Raw genomic sequence first — 27,295 nt, 5'->3', positions numbered from 1 at the left:
AATAATTGCCAAACACTGAAAAACTAAGTTAAGATGTGGATTAATAAATCCAGTTCAATTGCTAACTTACAAAAAAAAATCATAGGCATTATTAAAATAATGAAACATCAGAAGCTGGACCCCCCAATTCTATCAGGTTTGGATGGGTTGCATAGTTTATCTCAAAAGCAATAGGCTATAACATGATAACTTTTATGGTAAATTTGTATATCTACAATACCAATCTCTTTGCTTACTTCTTTAATAGATTTTAAAAATATTTTTATATATCTTTTCTCTATGCATCTTGGATTTATGTTATTTTGTTACTTGATAATGTTTGTTAACCATAGTTCAGCAATACACACACACACACACACACACACACACACACACAATGAGATTTTTACTGATTTGACTTCTTATTTACTATAACAGTAAGTCCCACATTTGCATTATGCTAATATTTTAACCCCCCTTATAACCCTATTTCTTAAACTTACAGAGTTCAACTGCTCGGATGGACCATGAAACATCCAGTGTTATGAGTTCTAATAGTAATTACTCTGTTCCTCGAAGACTGACAAGTCATTTGGGTACCAAGGTAACCAAAGTTTTCTGTAGATTTGCTAATTCTCCATTTTATAATTAAAATATATATTTACATCTGCATTGACCTATCTGAATTTATAATCAGTAATGGATGTTCTAGCCTCTATTCTGCTTCATGAATCCAGAGAAATAGGTGTGAAAATGAAGAGTATCTATTTAGAGATGAATGGACTCGTTTTTTTTAAACTACGAAAGGGATTTTAATAGATGGAATAGTCTGCTGCTCTGGGATATTTTAATGGTTTATATGGATGCTTTTAAATTGATACAGTTGTAATCCTACTTTTAAAAATTGCATTGTTTTGTGTTTAGTAATGATTTACAACATAAATTTGGAGTTTTAAGATTATTGCAGCAGTCATTTAATAGATTCAGAAAAATACAAAAAGCTGAATAGTTGAAAAAAACTATTGGCTGAAATTCAGGATGAAATGTATAGATAAAAGTATGGAGATACTCTTATTATAATGAAGCAGCCTGAAGATGGATATAATTAATATATAACTCCAGAAATGCACACCTGGTATATAGAGTGAGTGGTATTATTTTTAATAGTGGTTTTCAGATCTAACAGTATCTGTAACAACATTTTAATACACATCCTGAAAGTGAGTCATCAAATTATGCATATGCTCTGTTAATGCTGGTACCATCAAGGGCAAGTTGATACCATCCAGATGTTTTAAATTTCAATTTACTTAAGTGTTTGCTATGTAAAATTTGCATATTCTACTATAGACAGTGTAATAAAATTTCCAGTTCTGCATAGCTGTAAGATTTAAATCTGCACTGTGCTTACTAATATATTCTCATCCTAAAGTTACTCGATTGCCATTCCTAATTGTAAGGGGGGAGGAAGTCCCCTGATAGAGTTTCATCTTAAAATGATAAAGTTAAAAAAGTTTAGCCCATTGACTCCAGTTCCCTGCTTGGTGCAGGAATTAATAGTTTCTCAATAGATGGCTATTTAGTCTGCTTGAACATATCCAATAAAAGACAATCCACCATTTCTCTACTTATGTGATGCTCCTATCGGGTTACTTTTACTACTTGGAATTCAATGCTTTTTTCTTGCTGAAATGCATTTTTGGATGAAATATCTTGATCTTCTGTATAGTGTCCTTTAAGAAATTTGAAGAAAGTTATCTTGCATTATTCCCAGTTCCTTCAGTATTTCTTTGTTGTGCTAAGTTTCTAAACTCTTTGATTGCCCTCGTTGCTTTTCTCTAAATATGTTCCATTTTATTTGAGTCTTTAAAGTGTGATAGCCAAGACTGAACACACATTCAAGGAGGGGGCTGACTTATAGAAAAAAAAAAGATTAAATATTTTCTATCATTTGTATTTGCATTTTTGATAACCTCATTACACTGCTGATTCATATTCAGTTTTCAATGAACAACATTACAAAATCTTTTTTTACAATACTATCAAATCTAAGAATCTATTCTCTATCCTATATCTGTCCATCTGAATTTTGTTTCCTAAGTGAAATGTTTTGCATTTGATTCTGTTCAGTTGCACTATTATTACCAGCCCATTTAACTGATCTGTTAAGAGATAATTTTTGTTCTGTCTTTTACTGTACTGATGTAATGATATGCGGAAAGACCTTGGGAGACCTGATGCCAAGGTCAACAGTAAACAGCCCAACCAAAGAACCTCTAAGACCACCCCAGGACAAGCCACTAGAAAATAAACTGAGAGCAAATTCCATTCCTTACTAGCATTGATGTGTTACTAGTTTGGGTAATGAAACATCTGCAAAAAAAACCAACTAAGCTCAGAAAGCACCAAGGACTGTTTATAAATCAGTCTCTTTATCACCTGCTCTAGAATTTTTCCAGGTATTAATATCAGACAATATGATCTGTGATCTCCAGATAAAAACAAATTTGCCCACTTCCAAACTTTTGCCATTTTACCATGTCTTCAGGATTTTTCAAAACTAATTATGGCATAAAAATTCAGCCAGAAACCACTTTTGCAAATATATGGCCAGGCTTTAGGAAGAGAAATTTGACTGGTCAACTTTGTGCAAGCTGGTTTGACCATTTTGGTAGCATTCACATGTGTATGAAGAAGAATAGTGGCCGATGATGCATTTTTGATTCTTTGGTATCAAAAGTCTTATGAGTCTTATTTCTACCACATAATGAGAAAGCGTATAGTTACAATGACTGTGGCAAATTTGTCAAGTTTGTTTTACAACAAATTTGTACCACTGGCTATTCCTAGGGTTTTTCCTCATGGCAGAGGTAATGTGCATTTCTCCAGTATTAAATCAACAACAACAACAAAAACCCGCTGCTATATTTTGTCCAGTACTGACAGCCCATGCTTCAGTAATGAAGCAGAGGAGGTTGCAGGGTGAAACAGGAAGAAATAACTTTCCAGCTGCATCCTGACCCACATGCTGCCCTGGATATTTTTGGACAAAGTTTTAGCAGTCTTCCAAAAGATTGATAAATAGGTTGTCTGATCTACCTGGCACTAGGGCTAAAAGGGGAAAGTGGCAGAATGCTTTTGATCTCACCCAGCTCATAAATATAACAAAACAATAGGTGCTGCCAGAGAGTGGCAGTGCTGCAGTGAGTGATTAATTGACAACCAAAATTTTATTGCATTGATAATTGCAAAATGACATTAGCACAGAAAAATTAGTGAAAACAGTAGAAATGTTTCATGGTTCATCTCCCATTAAGATCCTGGACTGAATAGATTCAAACTCTGAATTGAAAGAGCAGGACATGAATGGTACTGATCTCTGTGATTCAGAACCAGCAGTCTTTCGAATATCTTCACATGTGTTCAAAGGAGTAGACAAGCAGGGCCAGATTAAGGCCAATTGATGTTTTAAGCAAAGCCTAACAGTGGTGCCTTTTGGCCCTTTCATTGCTTCACTGACAAGACATTAAAATTCCATAAGTGCTGAAAACCAAAATTGAGTATGGCAGTGAAAGAATTTAGGTCAAGGTAGCTAGGAAGAAAAAAAAAAGCTCTGTGGTGCCCCCCTCTGTGGTGCATTCATCACATGCTTATTTTGCTTAATGTTTAATCCAAGGGTAGGGATAAGATCAGGTAATCAGTTACCTGTACAGAAGTGTGGCAGCAGGCTAAATCACCTGACCTATAACCTGAGCAGGAAAAGATCCCCAGCCTTCTCTCAAATATCAAGTGAGTAGAACAGAAATGCTTAGCAAGGTTCCTTAAAAGAAAGGCAGGACTCAGGAAGATAGATATGCCTAACTCAGAGCTATAAAAGAGTTTTGGCATCAGCCTTCTCTTGGCATACATCTTTCTGGTCTCAGAGGTGATCTCCTGAACATGTTTTGATTCTCTGACTGACATTTGGACTGGCGCAAGACTATAGAGTAAACTCTGATTCTTAGATCTTAGATTTGTCTGTATGAAACTTAGTAAGCTTGTTCAGTTTTCTTGAGTTCTCTCATTCCTGTACTACAGTGAAATATATTGTTGCCATAAAGAGCTCAAAGTCTAACTTTCTGCACTTGTATTTCCTGACACAGGAGAGGTTTTTTTTTCTGCAGCACAAGGAGTAATGGCTGTGGAAGGTAGTACCCAGTGACTGGGCAGGAGTGGGGAAATATTTTCCAAAACCTCAAGCAGCCATTAAGACTTGCAGAAATGCTAGCCGTTGATGATTTCTTTTGTTCAGATTTCTTTTGAGAGTTTATAAAAAATACTACTTTAAAAGTATAGCTATATCTTCATTTTGGGGTTGGTATAAAAGAAGGGCTGTGTAGTGAGGATATTTCTTATAAAAAAGGATAAAAATGGATAATGGGACATATTTGTCTCACAGTTAGGGGGACACGAGGATAATCCTCTTAGTCTATAGCAGGGGTGTCAAACTGGCGACAACACATTGTTGTCACATGATGTATCACAACTTTCCCCCTTCACTAAACCAGGGGTAGGCGTGGCCAGTGCGTGACGCATTCAGCCCACGAGTTTGACACCCCTGGTCTATAGGAATTCTCATTGTAAATGTACATGTGATTTTGTTTTTGTTTTGTTACATGTACCATTCGGTATTGAAGACATTATTTAAGAGAAATACAGCTTCAATTCTTCACAATTTTAAAGTCATCATCTCTGTTTATCCAATAATTTGTGCAGTTGGGTTTGGTGATACCTCAAAAGACAGATTAGTTAATAGATTTCAACGTTGGGCCTTTTCCAACAGAATGCAGTTCAGTTGTGAGAAACATAGCATTCTCCATTTAACTAGGAAAAAAAGTTGTACAGGTATAAGTTAAGTACACTAATAGCTGGCTCAGCAGTAGTACTTATAAAAAGCATCTGGATATCCTGATAGACCACAAATTAAGCATGAGCCAGCAGTTTTCTGTAACTTTCAAATAAGCCAATTAAATGTTGGATTAGATAATGGGAAGTTATACTTCCAATTTCTGCTGGAGTGGTCAGAACACACCCCAGGTATTGTGTCCAATATTGATTACCACAATACAAGAAAAATGCTGAGGTTTTAAGAGGGTTAGAGGCTTGGGACTGAATCCTACACAGAACAGTTAATAGAATTGGCAATATTTAGCCTAAAGAAAAGAGCAGAAAACATGAATTCAGTCCTCCAATACTTGAAAGGCAAGACAGGCAAGAAGATACAGATTTATTTTCCCAAAAGGTAGGACCAGAACCAATGGGTGTACTTGGGAGAGATAAACTTGAAATAACATGGAATTTCCTGACTGGTAATGCTGTTAAGTAGTGGAACATCCTGGCTCATGAAGTCTTGCATGCTCCATCATCAATCCAAACTTGGACAGCCATTTGTCTGCAATGGTCTGAACATTTTTATCCTTGGCAGGGGGCTGGACTAGATGTTTTCTAGAAATCTCCTAACCCGGTGTCTCTGGTTTTTCAAATAATGCAAAATGTAATATTAACAAACCTTATTTTGTTATTTTGTTTTTAAAAGCAAGCTCTATGCATGCAATATTGTGTAATTTTTACTTAACAATGAATTCTTTATTCTTATCCATCTGGACTGAATTTCCCATGGGAAATTTTTTATTTCAGATGCTTTTGAAATATTTTATGAACCATGATGTATTTTCAGAAGGCCAATTAGCTTTTATTAATACATTTCAAATCAAATAACTTTTTATTCATTTATTTGAATTTTTTATCCACCTTTATTATTGTTTATAAAAAAAACTCAAGGCAGCTAGCATCCCTATTATTCCTTCCTCCTATTTTTCCTTCCTCTTGCGAGGTGGGTTGGGTTGAAAGAGAATGATTGGCCCAAAGTAAAAGGCCAGCTCCTTATGCCTAAGATGGGACTAGACCCAAGGTGCTTTGTTCAAAAGGCAACTGGACTTTCTTTGTTTTTCCTTGAAGATGTTTCCCTTCTCATCCAAGAAGCTTCTTTACTTCATGAAGAAGTGAAGAAGCTTCTTGGATGAAAAGAAATTCATCCTTTTCAAGGAAAAACAAAGAAAGTCTAGTTGCTTCTTGAAAAAAGGACCTTTAGGACAATCATGACCTGGATGACTGATAGATGCAAGCACTAGACCAACCTGGCTGTCTTATTTGTAATATGTAAAATCTATCAAGTTTTAACATCTAAAGTACTTTTTAATACACTGCTCAAAAAAATAAAGGGAACACTTAAACAACACAATGTAACTCCAAGTCAATCACACTTCTGTGAAATCAAACTGTCCACTTAGGTAGCAACACTGATTGACAATCGATTTCACATGCTGTTGTGCAAATGGAATAGACAACAGGTGGAAAGCATAGGCAAGACATCCCCAATAAAGGAGTGGTTCTGCAGGTGGTGACCACAGACCACTTCTCAGTTCCTATGCTTTCTGGCTGATGGTTTGGTCACTTTTGAATGCTGGCGGTGCTTTCACTCTAGTGGTAGCATGAGACGGAGTCTACAACCCACACAAGTGGCTCAGGTAGCGCAGCTCATCCAGGATGGCACATCAATGCGAGCTGTGGCAAGAAGGTTTGCTGTGTCTGTCAGTGTAGTGTCCAGAGCATGGAGGCGCTACCAGGAGACAGGCCAGTACATCAGGAGACATGGAGGAGGCCGTAGGAGGGCAACAACCCAGCATCAGGACTGCTACCTCCGCCTTTGTGCAAGGAGGGACAGGAGGAGCACTGCCAGAGCCCTGCAAAATGACCTCCAGTGGGCCACAAATGTGCATGTGGCTGCTCAAACAGTCAGAAACAGACTCCATGAGGGTGGTATGAGGGCCCGATGTCCACAGGTGGGGGTTGTGCTTACGGCCCAACACTGTGCAGGACGTTTGGCATTTGCCAGAGAACACCAAGATTGGCAAATTCACCACTGGCGCCCTGTGCTCTTCACAGATGAAAGCAGGTTCACACTGAGCACATGTGACCGACGTGACAGGGTCTGGAGACACCGTGGAGAACGTTCTGCTGCCTGCAACATCCTCCAGCATGACCGGTTTGGCAGTGGGTCAGTAATGGTATGGGGTGGCATTTCTTTAGGGGGCCACACAGCCCTCCATGTGCTCGCCAGAGGTAGTCTGACTGCCATTAGGTACCGAGATGAGATCCTCAGACCCCTTGTGAGACCATATGCTGGTGGGGTTGGCCCTGGGTTCTTCCTAATGCAAGACAATGCTAGACTTCATGTGGCTGGAGTGTGTCAGCAGTTCCTGCAAGACGAAGGCATTGATGCCACGGACTGGCCCGCCTGTTCCCCAGGCCTGAATCCAATTGAGCACATCTGGGACATCATGTCTCGCTCCATCCACCAACGCCACGTTGCACCACAGACTGTCCAGGAGTTGGCGGATGCTTTAGTCTAGGTGTGGGAGGAGATCCCTCAGGAGACCATCCGCCACCTCATCAGGAGCATGCCCAGGCGTTGTAGGGAGGTCATACAGGCACGTGGAGGCCACACACACTACTGAGCCTCATTTTGACTTGTTTTAAGGACATTACATCAAAGTTGGATCAGCCTGTAGTGTTTTTTTCCACTTTAATTTTGAGTGTAACTCCAAATCCAGACCTCCATGGGTTGCTAAATTTGATTTCCATTGATAATTTTTGTGTGATTTTGTTGTCAGCACATTCAACTATGTAATGAACAAAGTATTTAATAAGAATATTTCATTCATTCTGATCTAGGATGTCTTATTTTTGTGTTCCCTTTATTTTTTTGAGCAGTGTACTTATTTCAGATTTATGAAATGAGGTAGTTAATATGCCTGTCATGATACTGTTAATATTGTTAAATAGTATAAAATCTGATTATTGCCAAATTAATAGTTTGAGTTGAATGTTAATGCATAATTATTTTGGAGTGCTTTGTTCACCCACATAAATTATTACTACCTAAAGGGAGTGCTCTGCCGTTAGCTTTTAAAGTAAGTTTTAATTTGGCACATAACCATGTTACGTTAAGGTTTGTTACCTTATGTTATGTTACATCTATCCATCCATGCCTCTGTGTGTGTATAAACAATATTTATATGTAAATATACTCATATACCACATGTAAGGGAAGTCACCCTAGAACTGTGGTGGCGAACCTATGGCATGCATGCCGGAAGTGGCACGCAGAGCCATTACTGCTGGCACGTGAGCACTCGTGCAGAAAGGGTCTACTGCGCCTGCGCTACCTGCCCGCCCGCCAGCTGATTTTTGGGTATCTGGCGCACATGCGCAGGGGTGCGGCGGCACACAGGAGGTGCATGCACAGAAGTGTGCAGCACGGGTCGTGCGGGTCACATGCGCAGAAGCGTGGATTGCGCAGGCTGCACGTGCATGTGCAGGAGGCATGGGGGGCCATGCGCATTGCCTTCTGAGTGATGGCATGCGAGCACGAGCAGGCAAGCATGCATGCAATTAATGGCAAGGGAGCCCAAAAAAGTTAGCCACTAATGCCCTAGAATATTCATGTTAGTATATTTAGTCCACATTAACTGTACATAACAGTATTTTAAAACCATTTGCTTTGCAGGTTGAAATGGTGTATTCACTGCTGTCAATGTTGGGCACTCATGATAAAGATGATATGTCACGAACATTGCTAGCCATGTCTAGCTCCCAGGATAGCTGCATAGCTATGCGCCAGTCTGGATGTCTTCCTCTTCTCATTCAACTTTTGCATGGCAATGATAAAGACTCTGTGTTGTTGGGCAACTCTCGTGGAAGTAAAGAGGCTCGTGCCAGAGCCAGTGCAGCACTACATAATATCATTCATTCCCAGCCTGATGACAAACGAGGCAGACGAGAAATACGTGTTCTCCATCTTCTAGAACAAATCCGAGCTTACTGTGAAACCTGTTGGGAATGGCAGGAAGCACATGATCAGGGCATGGACCAAGATAAAAATCCAAGTATGTTGGTTGCAATTCGGGTTTCAAAACCTTTGTGATGTATTCTTTGGTGTTAACAGCTTTGAACTCTAGCTATTTGTGGAATATTTTTTTCCAAGCAGGCTGTTAGAAAGAAATACAAGGTGCAAATGGAAACAGGCACATTTATCTATTTTAGATAATGTCATTTTTGTTATAAAGTATATATTTCTGTGTTGATTGGGAATTTTAACTTCTAAAATTTATTTTGATATGATTAAATTTCTAACATTTCAGCATAAGGTTAAGTATGAAATCACTTATAATAATTAAATGTTTAGCTGTATAGTAATTGGAAATGTGTAGATTAAGTAATTGAAAATAAAAATTTTGAACAATATATGAATTTGCAATCATTGACTTCTTCAAACATTCCTTTGCAGAGAGCAATAGACAATATTTTTAAAAATCAACTTTAGTAATATTTGGATACAATCCAAAAGATGTATACAACTGTAATTTTAATGATTTCTTGTTACTTTTTTGAGCTAGTATTTGTAGAGAAGAGTTTTGTTAATCTGTGGTGTTGCAGCTTGTGAAAGAATATGCCTTTTAATCAAATATGTTAAATGGAAAAGGTGCTGCCAACTCCTGATATACTAGCCTCTGAAATTCCATGTGATATGAAAACAAAGATGCAGTAATTAAAATCAGTTTTTACACCAATTGCAGCTCTTCATACCTAAGGACTATGGAGTTCCCAATGATGTCTCAAAATATTTTGAACTCAAAGCATTCTGAATTTGAAACACACTGTTTCAATTTTAATATAGGCCTTTCAAGTCTGAAGCAATCTGTTTCAGTCTTTCTGGATTTTAGAATACTTCCAAACTGTTGAAACACCAATTTTGAACATGAAACAACTATTTTGAACTTGAAATGGAGTATTCTGAATTTCAAAATGTTTTCCACACCATTAGTTTTAACTTCTAGAATCCACTGAATATCTTCCTGAATGCAAGTGTTCATTGCAGAAAGTAAGAATAAGCTTTGCGTTAGTTAATTAGAGTTAAGGTGTGTTACCTATAAACATTGATAAGAGTTTGCCAATTTTGAAGCACTTAAATGTGAAGTGAAAGCTGTGAAATGAAAAATTGTGGCATATTCATAGATACCACTTAAATTGAAGAGTTTCGTAGCGTGGAAAGCTGCCAGTTTCATGATTTGCATAGAGCATTCAAGAAAATTAAGAAAGTTACTTTGTAATTATTATAATATCTAAATATTTTGTGTTGAGCAGCCCTTTCCATCAGTTCATTAGCATCCTTTCTATCCCTCTTTGAATAGTTTAACTGGTTTTCAGTTTTCATACTACTGTCAGCAGTGTAGTTTAACACCTTGACTTACAATCACAATGGAGCCCCAGTTTTTTGTTTTTAAGTGAGACAATTGTTAAGTTACTTTTGCCCCATTTTACAACTTGCTTGCCACAGTTGTTAAGTGAATCACTGCAGTTGCTAACTTAGTAACATGGTTGTTAAGTGAATCTGACTTCCCATTGACTTTGCTTGTCAGAGGGTCACAAAAAATGGTGATCACGTGATCCTGGGACACTGCAACCATCATAAATATGAGCCAGTTGCCAGATGTCTGTTTTTTGATCATGTAACCACAGGGATGCTGCAACAGTTATAATTGTGAAAAACCGACTTAAATCACTTTTTTTGAAGCCACTGTAACTTCGAACTGTCACCAAATGAATAGTTGTAAATTGAGGACTACTTGTAAATTGAAGTTACATGGAGGTGATTATGAGTGACAGGCCCTGTTGACCTTTGGCAATAGGTATCACATTAATTGACAGCAAGTTTGGAAGTGCTATAACTGATCATCTTCCTGATGCACAATTGACAGACTTCAGTATTTTTTTCATTGCAAAAGTTTAGAGAAGTGTATATGTTACCTGCATTTGTTTAATAAATTGTTTGACAATGTAACTTTAGAGGTTTTGTTGCATTCTTCAACTGATACATTAAATGAAAATATTTTTTTTTTGTTCTGACATAGTGCCAGCTCCAGTTGACCATCAGATCTGTCCTGCAGTATGTGTTTTAATGAAGCTTTCATTTGATGAAGAGCATAGGCATGCAATGAATGAACTTGGTAAGAAAAAAATGACATTGCAGAAAAGTAAATCTTTTTCCTTAATATACAGTTGTTAGAAGGTCAGGGCTTTCTTTTGCAGGGAGAAGATATATAAGTTAATTGATTTCACCTAATAGAATGTTTCCAAATCCACATTAAATCAATGTTTTTATTAGGTTTATTCGAAGTATTAAGAACTGAATAAACTTTTTACAATTCCTTATTATGTGAAAACATACTGATGAAAATTGGGAAATACTGACAGTATAGTACAGGGGTCTGAAACCTGCGGCTCTGGAGCTGCATGCAGCTCTTTTGGCCCTCTGCTATGGCTTCCTGTCAGCTGATCCCACCACCATCCCCGTCACTCCTTGCCTGGCCTGAAAAGGTAAGGGTGATGGCAGGGGATGGAGACTCGCTCCATATTCCAGAGCAGGAGGTGACTGGGTGGAAGTGAGTGACATCGAATTGGCCACGACTACCTAGTCACATTGGTCATTAAATTATTGACTCCCAGTGTTTTCTGTGGGAAATGGATCCAAATGGCTCTTTGAGTGTTTAAGGTTGCAGACCCTTAGTATAGTAAAATACACCCATAAGGGGAGAAATATAAATCAGGGTTTGTCTGATGCTCTAGCAGTTTCAGTTTGCACTGAGGTGCACACCAAAAAAAGAAAAAGTGCAATTGTTTGAATTTCTATGTTTAAAAATATAAAATGCGGGAGATATTTAAGTTATCTTACTACGGCATTAGAAAAAGACTCAAAATGAAGCTGAATAATGATTTTATTTTAAAAAAGCAAGAAATACAACTTGATAACTTTAGGTAGTATTTAGAAAGAAAAATAACTGAATTCTCAGAGTTTTTTAGGATCTATTTTTGAATAGCTCCATCTGGTATTTTTCATGTTATACATAAAATAAAGGAAGCTAACCAAGCGAAGGATTCCAAAATCCATATTAGCACAGTAGTTCTGTTATGCCAACAGAGAGGTCATTCACATATACCTAGACATATAGAGATAGATACCTTCACACATAGAGGCTCTTCCACCGATTTAATTCAACTGTTAACCTGTTTCCCCAAAAATACGACCTACCTTGAAAGTAAGTCCTAACTTGATTTTTATACGTGCACCCAATATAAGCCCTATCCCCAAAATAACCCCTCCAGAGTGCACAGGTGGGGATGGGGGAATGGAGCTGCCCTATTACTTACCTTTCGACAGTTGTAGCCAGGCCTAGCACACCCCAACATCTGCCTTGCTGGCCCATTTCTTCTGCAGCTAGCAAGGCTTTCCTGAAGGCCTTTGTAGCTGATAACAAAGCTCTGTCATTGGCTGCAGAGGCCTTCAGGAAAGCTTTGCTGGCCGCAGAAAAAGTTGTTCCTAAAAGCCTCTGACAGCGGATAAGAGGCCGGCGGTGAGGCACACAAGTGAGATTAGTGGATGACATACCCCAAAAATAAGATCTGGTGCCTTATTTGGTGGCAAAAATATATAAGATAGGAACTTATTTTGGGGGAAACATGATATATTAACTATTATTTTATTCATATATACTTAATTATTATATTATCTTGCTTCACTGACAGTTTCAGCCCAAAGGTTGTTCATACATACATCGGTAACCAATGGGATTTTCAGAGCAGCCACTGAACTTGTTCACAGCTCAATTCCTTTGCTCCATGTTTACATTTTACATATGTATGTATGAATGAAAATTTATATAGTCGCCCAACTCACAGTGACTGGTGGCTTACAAGGTGACTTATAAAGATAAAATTTGAGTTTGGGGCATACAAGAAAATTTGGAGCATGTAATAAAATTTGAAATTTAGAGCATACAAGACATTAATTCATTCTAAATTTTTAAGAAACCATTAAACCCCACAAAATAATATTTATTAGAGTTGCCATTGAATTAATAAATAGAAACTGACCGTAATCCAGGATTGTAAAGCTAAGAATGTAAAGCTATTTCCAAGAGAGATCAGTTTTATTTCTCTTGTGTACAATAAAGCTATAATAAATATTTTTGGTTTTCTTTCTTTCTTTTAATATATTAACATTTTTAACAAAAAGAATTTTGGAGAATAAATATGACAATTTACCAAAATATTTCTAACAAATCTTTCAATTATTTTAATAGGGGGTTTACAAGCCATTGCAGAATTGCTACAAGTAGATTGTGAAATGTATGGGCTTACTAATGACCATTATAGTGTCACATTAAGACGATATGCTGGAATGGCTCTGACAAATTTAACTTTTGGAGATGTAGCCAATAAGGTAGGTTTGAATCTATTTGGATTTACTGTATTTTTTGCACTGTAAAACACTCTGGAACATAAGATGCACCTAGGTTTTGGGGAGGAAAACAAGAAAAAAAAAATCTGCCTGTGCCTCCCAGTATTCATCCAGTATTCATCTGGCTAGTGTCCTTGCAGCAAACATCCTGGTCAGCTTCAGCACTTTATTGCAGCCTTATTAATACAAGCAGCTGATTGGCGGTTGGATCGGCCTCCCAGAATACCTCCAGGCGGCGGGGATCGCCGCCACCTATCACTGCCTTCACGCCTCTGCTGCCTGGAACGGGCCGAAAGTGGGGCGCACAGAGGCTGAAAATGGGGTGCGTGGATGTGTGCTTGCTTTTTGTGATTTTTGAGCTGTTTATTTCAGATTCCCCCTCCCCCCCATAATTTGGGGAGGGATCTTCCCCCTTTTGGTATTCAGTAGTTTTGGGGTTCTCAGCTAAGATGTTCTCTTAAAACTCCTAGGAAAAAAATTGCTTCCAACTGATTATGTTTGTCATCTCATTTGTTTATTAGTTTAGTTTTATGAGAAGCCATTAGTGGACTAAGTGCAAAAATAGAGAAAATAATTCTATTTTGAATATCATTAGATAATTTATCCTCAACTTCCAACATCTAATTACCTGCTTCATAAAATCTCTCTCTCTCTCTTTCAAATAGGCTACTTTGTGTTCTATGAAGGGTTGCATGAGAGCTTTAGTAGCACAGTTAAAATCTGAAAGTGAAGATTTGCAGCAGGTAAACTTAATTGCTTGGGTATTCTGTTTCTGTATATTTTTAACTTTCATGCAGCATTTCTTTTTTGCTTCTTTTGTATACTGTAATCTATCTGAATCTTCTGGTTTTTCAAGTTTTCCCTTTTTATTTTTTCATCCTGTAATCTTTCAATTAGTATATTGAGTGACATAATTTTTCTGAAAATAAATTGATATGACGGGGACAACTTTGAGGAGTTACACAGTCACTAAATTGATTAATGGAACAAACAAGCATTAAATGTTATTTGCCCTTCGTTTTACTACAACATATGATTTTTTTAAAAAATTCTAAATGAATGTTGAGTTGAACTTAATTTTCATAATGTCTGAAAGTCCATCAAATAAGATAATTTGCTATAAGCAAACTGTATTAAGGGTTTTATATAGATGCAATTTATTTTTCTTATCCTGAGAAATATTTTCTTTTATATTGAATACTTTATGCTAAAATAATTACATTGGAAAAGTTTTCATATTTCACAATACTGTATTAGAGCACTTTCATTTACAGATGAATAGTGTAAATAACATAAATAGAAAAACAGAGATTTATAGATACCATTTTACCTCATGGTAAATGTTGTCTATTATTGTAAAGAATTTTTATGATAAAATTTAAAAAGATGATGTTCTACATTTCTGACTCAGTCTCAAGCACTGACTTATTTAAAATCAATATACAGTGATACCTCAGTACTCATTGTTAATTGATTCCAGGAAGTGCAATGAATACCAAAAACAATGAGTACCAAACAATTTTTTTCCTATAAAAAACGTGTAGTGAATCACAAGACAGCCAACACTGACAAGCTCTAGCTTGTGCGCTGAGTACCTAGACAAAATGTTCATGTCAAACTACATTGAGTACCAAATTCGATGAGTTTCAAAGCAGTTGAGTACCAAGGTACCACTACATATTAAAACTAGCATATTAAAATGAGTAATAAACTTATTTCTCGGAATACCAAGTAAGAGCCTATTAAATGCATGGTAGTTAAAGCACATTACTTTTTTCTATTATTTCATTGACAATATTATAGGTTATTGCAAGTGTTTTAAGAAATTTGTCTTGGCGGGCAGATGTGAATAGTAAGAAGACACTACGAGAGGTTGGGAGTGTGAAAGCACTGATGGAATGTGCTTTGGAAGTTAAAAAGGTACTGTAGCAAATCAGTGTTTCTTTAGTATTTAAATATATATATAAATTCTATTTTCTCATTTAAGAATAATACATAAAAGAGTTCACACAGTTACTTTTGGGAAAGAAGACAATCATCAGTAATAATTTCTGGAAAGTGGAAGCTTATCTGGGAAAGAAGCTAGGAGGAAGAATTTGTTTTTTAAAAAAAGGTCTTTTACACTGATGGTACTCTTCTAAATAAACTACACACTAGCCATTTTTATCTGATTGCTGTTTTTTATTTTATTGCTGTTTTTTTTGTATATTACTTTATAGTAATAGTTTAGAACAAATGTAGCTGGTTGTGGATTAAATTAATTACTCTTGGATCCCAGTGAAATCAACTGAATATGTTGGGTAAAATCAGTTAGTTCCCATAAACTTTGTTTGAATTTGTAGAATTTCCATCTAGTAAATGATATTGATAAATATGTTTCAATTCAAATTGTTGCAAAAGTTGAGAGGAAGTAACTTTTGGGGGAGACAGGTATTCTCTAATAAACCTTAATATATTAACAATTTGAAGTTTTGTTAGTGCTATAATATGTCTCCATCTGTTAATGTACATGTATGCATAAATGTATTTATTTGTTTTTTCCCATGCAACAGTGAAGAAGTTATCACTGAATTACTATCAAATAATAAAATGCCTATGGTATATTTCCAATGATAAAACAGTAAATAAGTACACATACATACATTCCTTGCATATTTAAATAAAGGCACACATTTTGTTTCACATATAGACATAGACCCATACACTGGTAAAGTTGCTACATGTTTGTTGCCATGGGCAGGGCAGTGATTTTGAGCAAAAAGGGAAGGAGGAAGATAAGGCCTGTCAAGCACTTGTGAGGGGCATAGAAAATTATTGATCCTGCAGGGCCAGCTTATCTACTAATCCACTTATCCAGTTATATCTTAAAATGGGGTCCCTAACCCCTGGGTTGTATCCCACTACTGGGCCATGACCTATTCACAACCAGGCTGTGGACCAGCGTGCATACACATGCACAGCTTAGCTTACAGTTGAGTGCATGTGTATGTACATACCCCCTGGCCTGCCACTTGCACGTGTTGAGCTGCGCATGCATGTGCACCATCCCACCACTCATGTGGCCCAATTCCCCCCCCCCCACTCCAGACAGGTTGCCAGGCCACAAAGGTTGAAGACCACTGTCTTAAGGTATTTCCTATTGAAATAAAGTGTTAGTGTTTTTATACAGCTAAGAAATCTGATGTAATGTTTTACTCTCTACAGGAATCTACGTTGAAAAGTGTATTGAGTGCCTTATGGAATCTATCGGCACATTGTACTGAGAATAAAGCTGATATATGTGCAGTGGATGGTGCTCTTGCCTTTTTGGTTGGCACACTGACATATCGAAGCCAAACAAATACCTTAGCCATCATTGAAAGTGGAGGGGGAATTCTTCGTAATGTGTCTAGCTTGATTGCTACAAATGAGGACCATAGGTGAGAATACTGTTTTATTGCATTATTTAGTTATCCATTCAAACATGTTTTATGAATTATTTGGGGGTGGAGGCAAACTCTGGAATTAGATCTTAACATAATGAATCTCTTATAAAGAGAGGAGGAGCTGCTGTCTCAGCAGAGTCAGCTGAATAACCCTGTTTCCTTTTCATCCTTCTGTATTAGATTCATATTTCCAGAGTAAAATTATTGTATGTGCAGAATATTTAAGTGAAATAGCATTATCTGCATAATATCTGCATGTAATATTTAGGGAAATTCACATGGCTATCTCCTTGGCATAGAATAGAGAATATTTGCCATAGTAAATGATCTATTAGAAAATATTGTTTCCATAGAACTGTTCTGACATTTTTGATTCATTCTTTAAGAGCATTTGTTATTCAGAGCTTACAAGCCATATTATGTATGAAAAATAACATGTTGCTATATTTGAGCTTTTTTGTGTTGTTAATGTGATAATTTTTATGCTTACATCTCAATTCCAGGCAAATATTGAGAGAGAATAACTGCTTGCAAACACTCTTACATCATTTGAAGTCTCACAGTTTGACAATAGTCAGTAATGCATGTGGAACTTTGTGGAACCTGTCTGCACGGAATGCAAAGGACCAGGAAGCGTTATGGGACTTGGGAGCAGTCAGTATGCTCAAAAATCTCATTCATTCAAAGCACAAAATGATAGCCATGGGGAGTGCTGCAGCTCTAAGAAATTTAATGGCAAACAGACCTGCAAAATACAAAGATGCTAATATTATGTCTCCAGGTTCAAGCCTGCCATCTCTTCATGTCAGAAAGCAAAAAGCACTGGAAGCAGAATTAGATGCTCAACAATTATCTGAGACTTTTGATAACATTGATAATTTAAGTCCCAAAACATCTCACCGCAATAAGCAAAGACATAAACAGAATCTTTACAGTGAATATGTTTTGGATGGTAATCGCCATGAAGATGGAATGTGCAGGTCAGAAAACTTTAACAGTGGAAATGTGACTGTACTTTCACCGTATTTAAATACTACAGTATTGCCGGGCTCCTCCTCATCAAGCAGAGGAAATACAGAGAATTCTCGTTCTGATAAAGAACGGAGTTTAGATAGGGACCGTACAGTGGGATTGAACAGCTACCATACCACAGCAGAAAATTCTAGCAACTCTTCTAAACGAATAGGAATGCAAATTTCTACTGCTGCTACTCAGATTTCAAAAGCAATGGAGGAAACAGCAAATATGCACATATCACAAGATGACAGAAGCAGTGGGTCCATAACAGAAATTCACTGTTTGTCGGAAGATAGAAATGCTTTAAGAAGAACTTCTACTACTCATTCTCACACAAATAATTACAACTTTCCAAAATCTGAGAACAGGGCATGTTCTGTACCATATTCAAAAGTAGAGTATAAAAGAGCTTCTAATGATAGTTTAAATAGTGTCAGTAGCAGTGATGGGTATGGTAAAAGAGGACAAATGAAGCCTATAGAATCTTATTCTGAAGACGAAGAAAGTAAATTTTGCAGTTATGGACAGTATCCTGCTGATTTAGCTCATAAAATACACAGTGCTAATCATATGGATGATAATGATGGAGAACTGGATACTCCAATAAACTATAGTCTGAAATATTCTGATGAACAATTGAATTCTGGAAGGCAGAGCCCATCTCAGAATGAAAGATGGGCCAGACCTAAGCATGTAATAGAAGAAGAAATAAAGCAGAATGAGCAAAGGCAATCCAGAAGTCAAAGTGGAGCATATCCTGCATATCCTGAGAGCGGTGATAATAAACACCTAAGTTATCAGTCAGCTTTTGGGCAGCCAGAATGCGTGTCTCCTTTCAGATCAAGAGAATCCAGTAATTCAGAACAAAACAGAGTAGGTTGTAATCATGGAATAAATCCCAAAGTCAATCAGTCCTTGTGTCAAGTTGATGATTTTGAGACTGATAAGCCTACAAATTATAGTGAGCATTATTCTGAAGAGGAACAGCATGAGGAAGAAGATCATCCAACTAATTACAGCATAAAATACAATGAAGAGGCACACCATGCGGATCAGCCAATTGATTACAGTCTTCGATATTCAACAGATGTTCCTCCTGCACAGAAACCATCTTTTTCATTTTCAAAAACTCCATCAGTACAGAGTACTAAAACGGATCATATTTCTTCAAGCAGTGGAAATACATCATCTTCTGCTGCATCAAAAAAACATAACCAACTTCATCCAAATTCTGCTCAGAATAGGGCAAATCATACTCAGAAGTCTACAACCTGCAAAGGACCTTCCATTAACCAGGAAACAATACAAACTTACTGTGTAGAAGATACACCAATATGTTTTTCAAGATGTAGCTCTCTATCATCTTTATCATCAGCTGAAGATGAAACAGGACGTGATAATTCCACACGGGTAGCTGATACTGATAACTTTCTGAAGATAGTTGGAATGAAAGAAAACAGTGGGAATCTCTCAACAACAGTAACAACTAATGAAACTTCATTAGCTTCCCAGCATCTTAGAACAAAATCAAATAGACTTCAGACTTCCACTGTTCCTTCATCTGATTCAGCAAGACATAAAGCTGTTGAGTTTTCTTCAGGTGCCAAGTCTCCTTCAAAAAGTGGTGCCCAGACTCCCAAGAGCCCACCAGAACATTATTTACAGGAGACTCCACTCATGTTTAGCAGATGTACCTCTGTAAGTTCCTTGGATAGTTTTGAGAGCCGTTCAATTGCTAGCTCTGTTCAAAGTGAGCCATGTAGTGGGATGATAAGTGGTATAATAAGCCCAAGTGATCTTCCAGATAGTCCTGGGCAAACAATGCCACCCAGCAGAAGTAAAACTCCACCACCTACCCAAGTGCCCCAAGTAAAGAAAGAAGCAGCCAAAGCAAAAGTATGCAACACTGAAAAGAGAGAATCTGGACCAAGACAAACAACTGTAAATACAGCTGTTCAAAGGGTGCAGGTAATGCAAGATGCTGACACTTTGTTACACTTTGCAACAGAAAGTACACCAGATGGATTCTCTTGTTCATCAAGTCTGAGTGCTTTGAGTCTTGATGAACCATTTATACAGAAAGATGTAGAATTGAGAATAATGCCTCCTGTGCATGAAAATGATCATGTAAATGAGGCAGAACTTGAACAATCAAACGATACACAGGATAACACAGAAAAAGATACAAAAGAATCCACTGAAATAGAAAAAGATATTCTAGATGATTCAGATGAGGATGATATTGAAATATTGGAGGAGTGTATTATTTCTGCTATGCCAACTAAGTCTTCACGTAAAGCCAAAAAGCCTTCGCAGGTAACTGCTTCTAAAATACCTCCACCTGTAGCCAGAAAACCAAGCCATTTGCCTGTATATAAACTTCTTCCTTCTCAGAGCAGATTACATTCCCAAAAGCATGTTACATTTACCCCTGGTGATGACATGCCACGTGTTTATTGTGTTGAGGGAACTCCAATAAATTTTTCAACAGCTACATCTCTGAGTGATCTAACAATAGAATCACCTCCAAATGAACTGGCCAGTACAGGGATTGCTGTTTCAGGAATGGAATCAGCTGAAATTGAAAAGAGGGATACAATTCCCACTGAAGGAAGAAATACGGAAGATGCTCAAAGGGGGAAAAGCAGCTCTACTGTTGGGTTGAATGATGACAAAACAGAAGAAGGTGATGATATTCTTGCAGAATGTATTAATTCTGCTATGCCAAAAGGGAAAAGTCACAAACCTTTCAGAGTGAAAAAGATAATGGATCAGGTCCAGCTAGGGTCTACAGCATCCTCAGTAAATACTAAAAATCAACTAGAAATAGAGAAAAAGAAACCAACGTCACCAGTAAAGCCTATGCCACAAAGCAATGAGTACAGAGCACGCTTAAGAAAAAATGTAGAATCAAAAAATAATTTTAGTAGTGAAAGAAATAATGAGAATAAAGAGACAAAGAAGCAGACTCTTGAAAATAATTCAAAAGATTTTAATGATAAACTTCCAAATAATGAAGAGCGTACAAGAGGAAGCTTTGCATTTGATTCTCCCCACCACTACACTCCAATTGAAGGAACACCATATTGTTTTTCTCGAAATGACTCTTTGAGTTCCTTGGAATTTGATGATGATGTAGATCTTTCAAGGGAAAAGGCAGAATTGAGAAAGGGGAAAAACAATGAAATTGAAGCCAATTCCAATACAGAATATATTTCAAATCAGCAATCAGTCACTGGACCACAAGCTGGCCAAAAGCACTCTTCAACTGGAAAGAATCAACCCAAACCTTTGGGGCAAAGCCAAACCTCTTTTTGTCCATCAGCCAAAGACATTACGTCTATGGATGAAAAAACACAAAATTTTGCAATAGAAAATACACCTGTTTGTTTCTCTCGTAATTCCTCTCTGAGTTCTCTCAGTGATATTGATCAGGAAAACAACAATAGCAAAGAAAGTGAACCTGTAGAACAAAGAGAACCACCTGAGAAACACATAGAATCAACCAGAGCACCAGTTTCTGGATATGCTCCTAAATCATTTCATGTGGAAGATACACCTGTATGCTTTTCAAGGAACAGTTCCCTTAGTTCTCTTAGTATTGATTCAGAAGATGATCTTTTGCAGGAATGTATTAGTTCAGCCATGCCTAAAAAGAAAAAGCCATCAAGATCAAAGGGGGATAGTGAAAAATTTAGTTCTAGAAACACCAGAGGCATTTTAGCAGAAGATCTCACATTAGATTTGAAAGATATACAAAGGCCTGATTCAGAGAATGGTTTCTCACCTGATTCAGAGAACTTTGACTGGAAAGCTATTCAAGAAGGTGCAAATTCTATAGTTAGCTCTTTACATCAAGCTGCTGCAGCCGCATCCCTATCTAGACAAGCTTCATCCGATTCAGATTCAATCCTTTCATTAAAATCAGGAATTTCCTTAGGATCGCCATTTCATCTTACACCAGATCAAGAAGAAAAACCTTTTACTTCTAATAAGGGTCCAAGAATTATTAAACCAGGCGAAAAGAGTGCACTGGAAAATAAGAAAAATGAGTGTGAAAGTAAAGGAATTAAAGGAGGAAAGAAAGTTTATAAAAGCATGATTACAGGTAAAACTCGTTCTAATTCTGAACTTACAAGTCATCTGAAACAGCCCTTGCAAACAAATATGCCCTCTATTTCCCGAGGAAGAACCATGATTCATATTCCTGGAGTTAGAAATAGTTCTTCAAGTACAAGTCCAGTTTCTAAAAAAGGACCACAACTAAAGAATGCAGTATCCAAAAGTCCTAATGAAAGCCAAAGTTCTACTAGCTCTCCAAGAGTTGTCAAACCTTCTATGAAATCTGACCCAAGCCCTATATCTAGACAGCCATCTCAACAGGTTATTTCAAGTAAAGGACCGTCTAGATCAGGATCTAGAGATTCTACACCTTCTAGACCACAACAACAGCCATTAAGTAGGCCTCTGCAGTCTCCTGGCAGAAACTCAATTTCACCAGGTAGAAATGGTATAAGTCCTCCCAATAAGCTTTCCCAGCTGCCAAGAACAGCATCACCAAGTACAGCTTCCAATAAGTCACCAGGTTCAGGAAGAATGGCATATACATCACCAGGCAGACAAATGAACCAGCAAACTGTAGCAAAACAAACAGGATTGCCTAAAAGTACTAGTGGAATTCCTAGAAGTGAATCTGCCTCAAAAGGATTAAATCAAAATTCTAATATCAGTGGATCAAATAAAAAGACTGATTTATCTAGAATGTCATCAGCCAAATCAAGTGGGAGTGAATCTGATCGATCAGAGAGACCTGTTTTAGTACGTCAGTCAACTTTTATTAAAGAAACCCCAAGTCCTACTCTAAGAAGGAAATTAGAAGAGTCTGTCTCCTTTGAATCTTTGTCACCTTCTAGACCAGACTCTCCAACCCAGTCCCAAACACCGACTCCAGTTTTAAGTCCTTCGCTTCCTGACATGTCTTTATCTGCTCACTCAGCCATCCAAGCCAGTGGTTGGAGAAAATTACCTCCTAACCTGAGTCCATCTTTAGAATACAACGATGGTAGACCAACAAAACGGCATGACATAACTCGATCTCATTCTGAGAGTCCATCTAGATTGCCAATTAACAGATCAGGAACATGGAAGCGTGAACACAGTAAACATTCTTCATCACTTCCTCGTGTAAGTACTTGGCGAAGGACAGGAAGTTCTTCCTCAATTCTTTCAGCTTCTTCAGAATCCAGTGAAAAGGCAAAAAGTGAAGATGAAAAGCAACATGTAACTTCTTTTTCTGGACTCAAGCAAGGTAAAGAAAATCAAGCACCAACCAAAGGGACTTGGAGAAAAATAAAGGAAAATGAAATTCCTCAAATCATGACAAGTCCTCCACAGAATATCTCATCCAGTCCCACCAATGGTGCTGATTCAAAAACTCTAATTTATCAGATGGCCCCAGCAGTCTCTAAAACAGAGGATGTATGGGTGAGGATTGAGGACTGTCCTATTAATAATCCAAGGTCTGGAAAATCTCCAACAGGAAATACTCCCCCCATTATTGACAGCGGTTCAGAGAAAAGTAATATAAATAGCAAAGATTCAAAAGATCTTCATGGAAAACAAAATACCGGAAATGGAAATGTCCCTGTTCGCACCATGGGTTTAGAAACCCGATTGAATTCATTTATCCAGTCTGATGCTCCAGACAAGAAAGGAACTGAAACAAAAATTGTTCTAAGCAGTTCTACAGCTGCCCCAGAGACTAGTGAAAACACACTGACTGAGCGCACACCATTTAGTTCTAGCAGCTCAAGTAAACACAGCTCACCAAGTGGTGCTGTTGCAGCACGTGTGACGCCTTTTAACTATAATCCAAGCCCCAGAAAAAGTAGTGTGGATAACAGTTCTGTTCGACCATCACAGATACCAACACCAGTAAATAACAGTACAAAAAAACGAGATTCAAAGACTGAAAGTACAGATTCAAGTGGTGCACAAAGCCCTAAGCGCCATTCAGGGTCTTATCTGGTGACTTCTGTTTAATGGAAAATTAACAATGTATTGATTTATGTGGATTTTTTAAAAAATAAAACAGCAAAATTGTGGTTAGCCCCTCTTTGTTTTGTAAATAGGTTTGATTCTTGTAGAGGGTTCTTGTTCTGGAAGCCATATATAATATTCTTGTCTTCACTAATATTTGAGGGATTCCCAATTGATAATTTAGCAATAAAATTGCTAAAATAATTATATTTGTACAGTATATTTTACATATATTTAATTAACATCCCATACCTTTATAATTGTTTTGATGGGTTGGGGGAATTTAGAAAGATGAAAAACAGATTAAAATAAAATAATTCTATTAATATATCACTCACTTCTAGAGTTGCAAAATGGCTAAATAACTTCAGGGAAAAATTGGTATTTATGCCAAAAAAAACCCCTCCACCTTAGTATTTGTGAAGCCACTAACCTTTTAATTAATCATGTGGCTGTGAAATTCACAGTAATATGGTTTCTGCTGAACAAGCCTTTTATTCCTGCATGGATAGAACTGATGGTTCATTTTCTGAAATGATAATTAACATTTCTGTGGTCACATAATGTGCATAGATAGTTATAGTGAGATGAATACATTTTGGTTTTTGTGCTCTGCAAAAAAGAAAAAAAGGACATCTGTGTATGTGTAAACCTTGAACAAAATTATTTTACCAGAACTAGATTTTAACTGACAGTAGGTAGGATTTTTGCTATGCTGTAACTTGTTGTATATTCTGGTATTTGAGGTAAGATGGCTGCTCTTTTATTAATGAGGCACAGGTGAAGTCTCAACAAAACTAAATGAATAAATTATTGCTGTATGTACATTTTGTTGTGTGTTACTTTTGCAGTACATAACAATCAATGTTTAATTTTAATATGTTTAAGAAATTCTTTTCGTATTATGCATTTCCTCAAAAAGCGTGTTGGGAACAATAATTATTCTACTGAAGTCAGTGGAAACATTCTTTCAAATTTGAATAGGTCTGCGTTATATCCACTGCCTAATACAGTCGCACACTGGTTTTCTTCCAATTTCTAATAGCAGTTTGTATGTATCAGCTGCAGCTTTAGGATATAGCATAAGTGTTTTCAGCTGAAATATTTGTTGGTTCCTCCAGTACAGAAAAGTGGCTAAAAGAAGTACTTCCATACATATGCCCAAAGGCATAAATTTCCTATTGTATAGCCTAGAGTGCTTTCAATATACAAATACAACATAAGTATTGAGAATGAAAGTTGTTTAAAATATTTTTTTTAATTTGGTTAATGCACTAGAAACTAATGTACTAAATTTTAGTGTCTTATAGAAAATAAGATTTGTATATTAAACTGCTCTGGACAAACCAACTTGGTATTTACATATATTTTACTTTAGAGACCTTCCATGGACTGTTTACAACAGAAGTACTCTACTAAGTGCCTCTATACAGAAATAGCAACATGCGTGTGCACAATATTTATTAAAACAGTAGTAAGCAAGTCAAATGTGTATCTCAGACAGGTTTTCATCTTACAATCCTATTCATGATTATTTGAAAAGTTCAGTATCTGTTTACAGATGCTCAGATAATCCAGTTTAATCTGTAAATCAAATCAATGCTTTAAAATGTATGGATGCTACAACAACTAGTCTAGTACCTGTTTTACTTTTTCAGACCTGTACATTAAGCTAGAGTGATAGCAAGTTAGTATGCATTTTCAACTGATTGTTGGCCAAAGTCACACAACACAGGAAAACTAGATAATGTGAGAAATGATCACAAGTATTCCTTCTATTTATTTCCTTATATGTTTTCTTCTTACACGTATGATAAAAATGTGAAGAAAAAAAAAAGTTAGAGAAACCATTTAAGGTTTTACAGTGCCCAACTTTAAAATACTGCATAAAACCATAAATTGTTATTCCTGTTACTAAGGTTAGCAAAAAAAAGGCAATATTGCAAACTAATAATTTAAAGTATTTTTATATTAAGTATAGTTGAGATTAATTGCAATTTGTCTAGGCCTCGACATTACGATAAACTAGCCCATGGTAGGAATTCTAGGGATTTTTCTTTGGCGTTTGGAACTGTAGCTCCTACAGTCATTTGCCATTGACCATAGTAACCAGGATTGATGAAGTCCGAAGTACCTAAAGAGTATCAGGTTATTTTCTGTGGCTTGGCCTAAAACAAAAATAAGAGTTTCTAAAGTCATGGCCATGCTGGAAGAGGAGGCAGCAATCTAGCCCTTGTAACAGTAAGTTGGTTTAGCAATACATAATTGTATCTTATGATGTAGGCTTGGTTTTTAATTTCCCAGCCTCTATTCCACTTGTTTAAAAACAAAAACAAATGCACACACATAGGTAGGCAATTGGCCCAATAATATTAATCCTAACATTACTAAGACCACAAAAAATAATTAATTTAAATTCAAGGTGTCTCCCCTAAAGTATGACAAAAGAATAGATGTAACTCCCTTTTACTGATTCTCCGTCAAAAAGATTATGCATATTTATTTCTTGTACTTTTTGCCTTTTAACAGGGCATGTTTATTGGCATACCATATTGGTAGAATATCTTATGTGAACACGAGGCCTGCTTATTATATATATAATCTTTGTGATGGATAAATGTATATGTTTCAATGTACTTTTTGTGAGGCATCTTAAGTGGATCAATAAACAGGATCACTACGCAATATGGTTCATGTCAATTTAACTTTAAATCACTTGTTGTATAAAGACAATAGGAAAACATAACGGGAAAAGCCCATCATGTACACCTGTCTTTGCTGACTATTAAACTTTAATTTAGCATCTGGAGGTCACTAATGTTGTCATATTTGTACTTGCTGACTACTGCTATTTTGCTTCTACTGAAATTAATCACTAACTTGTAAAAGTGATGCGCCGTGCAGTATGGATAGAACCAAGTCAAGAAATTAAGGCAACATTTTTTAAAAAGTTAAGATTCTTTTAAAGCTTTTCTGCTTCTTTTTGCAGTTTTGCTAATGAGAATTGTACTAATTTTCTCCACTTTGATTATTTGTGAGTTGATGTATAAGACAAGAGCTTTTCTTTTGTAATTTAATTCTCACACTGAAATAAACAAATTATTTGACAAACCACAGTGCATCTTTTCAAAGAAATGTTCCATAAAATGTGCATGTATTATTGTGTCTATTTTTTATTGACATGAAGCACTTTCGGTTCCAATATATCAAATATATAAACATACAGAAGAAAATATGAACTCACCATGCATTACAGGATAAAAAAATTAGTATTCTAATAATTTGTTGTATCTTGTTTACAAAGCGCTCCATTATTTTACATATAAGGAGCCGTATTGTGTATCAAATGCCTTGCTGAAATTGGAATCTGGCTCAATCTGTTGAGGTTTGCTATCTGGCATTTTGGCTTAAACTTGTTTTTTAACTGACAGTTGAG

At 36.7% G+C, this 27,295-nt stretch overlaps 1 protein-coding gene across 7 annotated transcripts in view; it reads left to right on the top strand.

Moving 5' to 3' along the window:
* The window catches only part of APC (APC regulator of Wnt signaling pathway), a 147,630-nt gene extending 120,656 nt beyond the window's left edge, over positions 1 to 26,974 (top strand). For all 7 annotated transcript variants that reach the window (XM_087958053.1, XM_087958051.1, XM_026673209.2 and 4 more), the window contains 8 exons: positions 485 to 583; positions 8,588 to 8,966; positions 10,992 to 11,087; positions 13,221 to 13,360; positions 14,044 to 14,121; positions 15,182 to 15,298; positions 16,583 to 16,797; positions 17,307 to 26,974. In XM_087958053.1, coding sequence (XP_087814179.1) covers positions 485 to 583; positions 8,588 to 8,966; positions 10,992 to 11,087; positions 13,221 to 13,360; positions 14,044 to 14,121; positions 15,182 to 15,298; positions 16,583 to 16,797; positions 17,307 to 23,862 — 7,680 coding nt within the window. In that variant the 3' untranslated portion in view covers positions 23,863 to 26,974. The remainder of the gene's footprint in view (positions 1 to 484; positions 584 to 8,587; positions 8,967 to 10,991; positions 11,088 to 13,220; positions 13,361 to 14,043; positions 14,122 to 15,181; positions 15,299 to 16,582; positions 16,798 to 17,306) is intronic.
* Positions 26,975 to 27,295: the final 321 nt, after the last annotated feature.

The sequence above is a fragment of the Notechis scutatus genome, chromosome 2 (genome assembly GCF_049901735.1).
Source record: "Notechis scutatus isolate UNSWTSFEM ecotype Mainland chromosome 2, rNotScu1.2, whole genome shotgun sequence".
In the NCBI taxonomy this organism is placed as follows: Eukaryota; Metazoa; Chordata; class Lepidosauria; order Squamata; family Elapidae; genus Notechis; species Notechis scutatus.
Note: the sequence above shows the minus strand (reverse complement) of the source record. Positions and strands in the feature narration are given on the sequence as shown.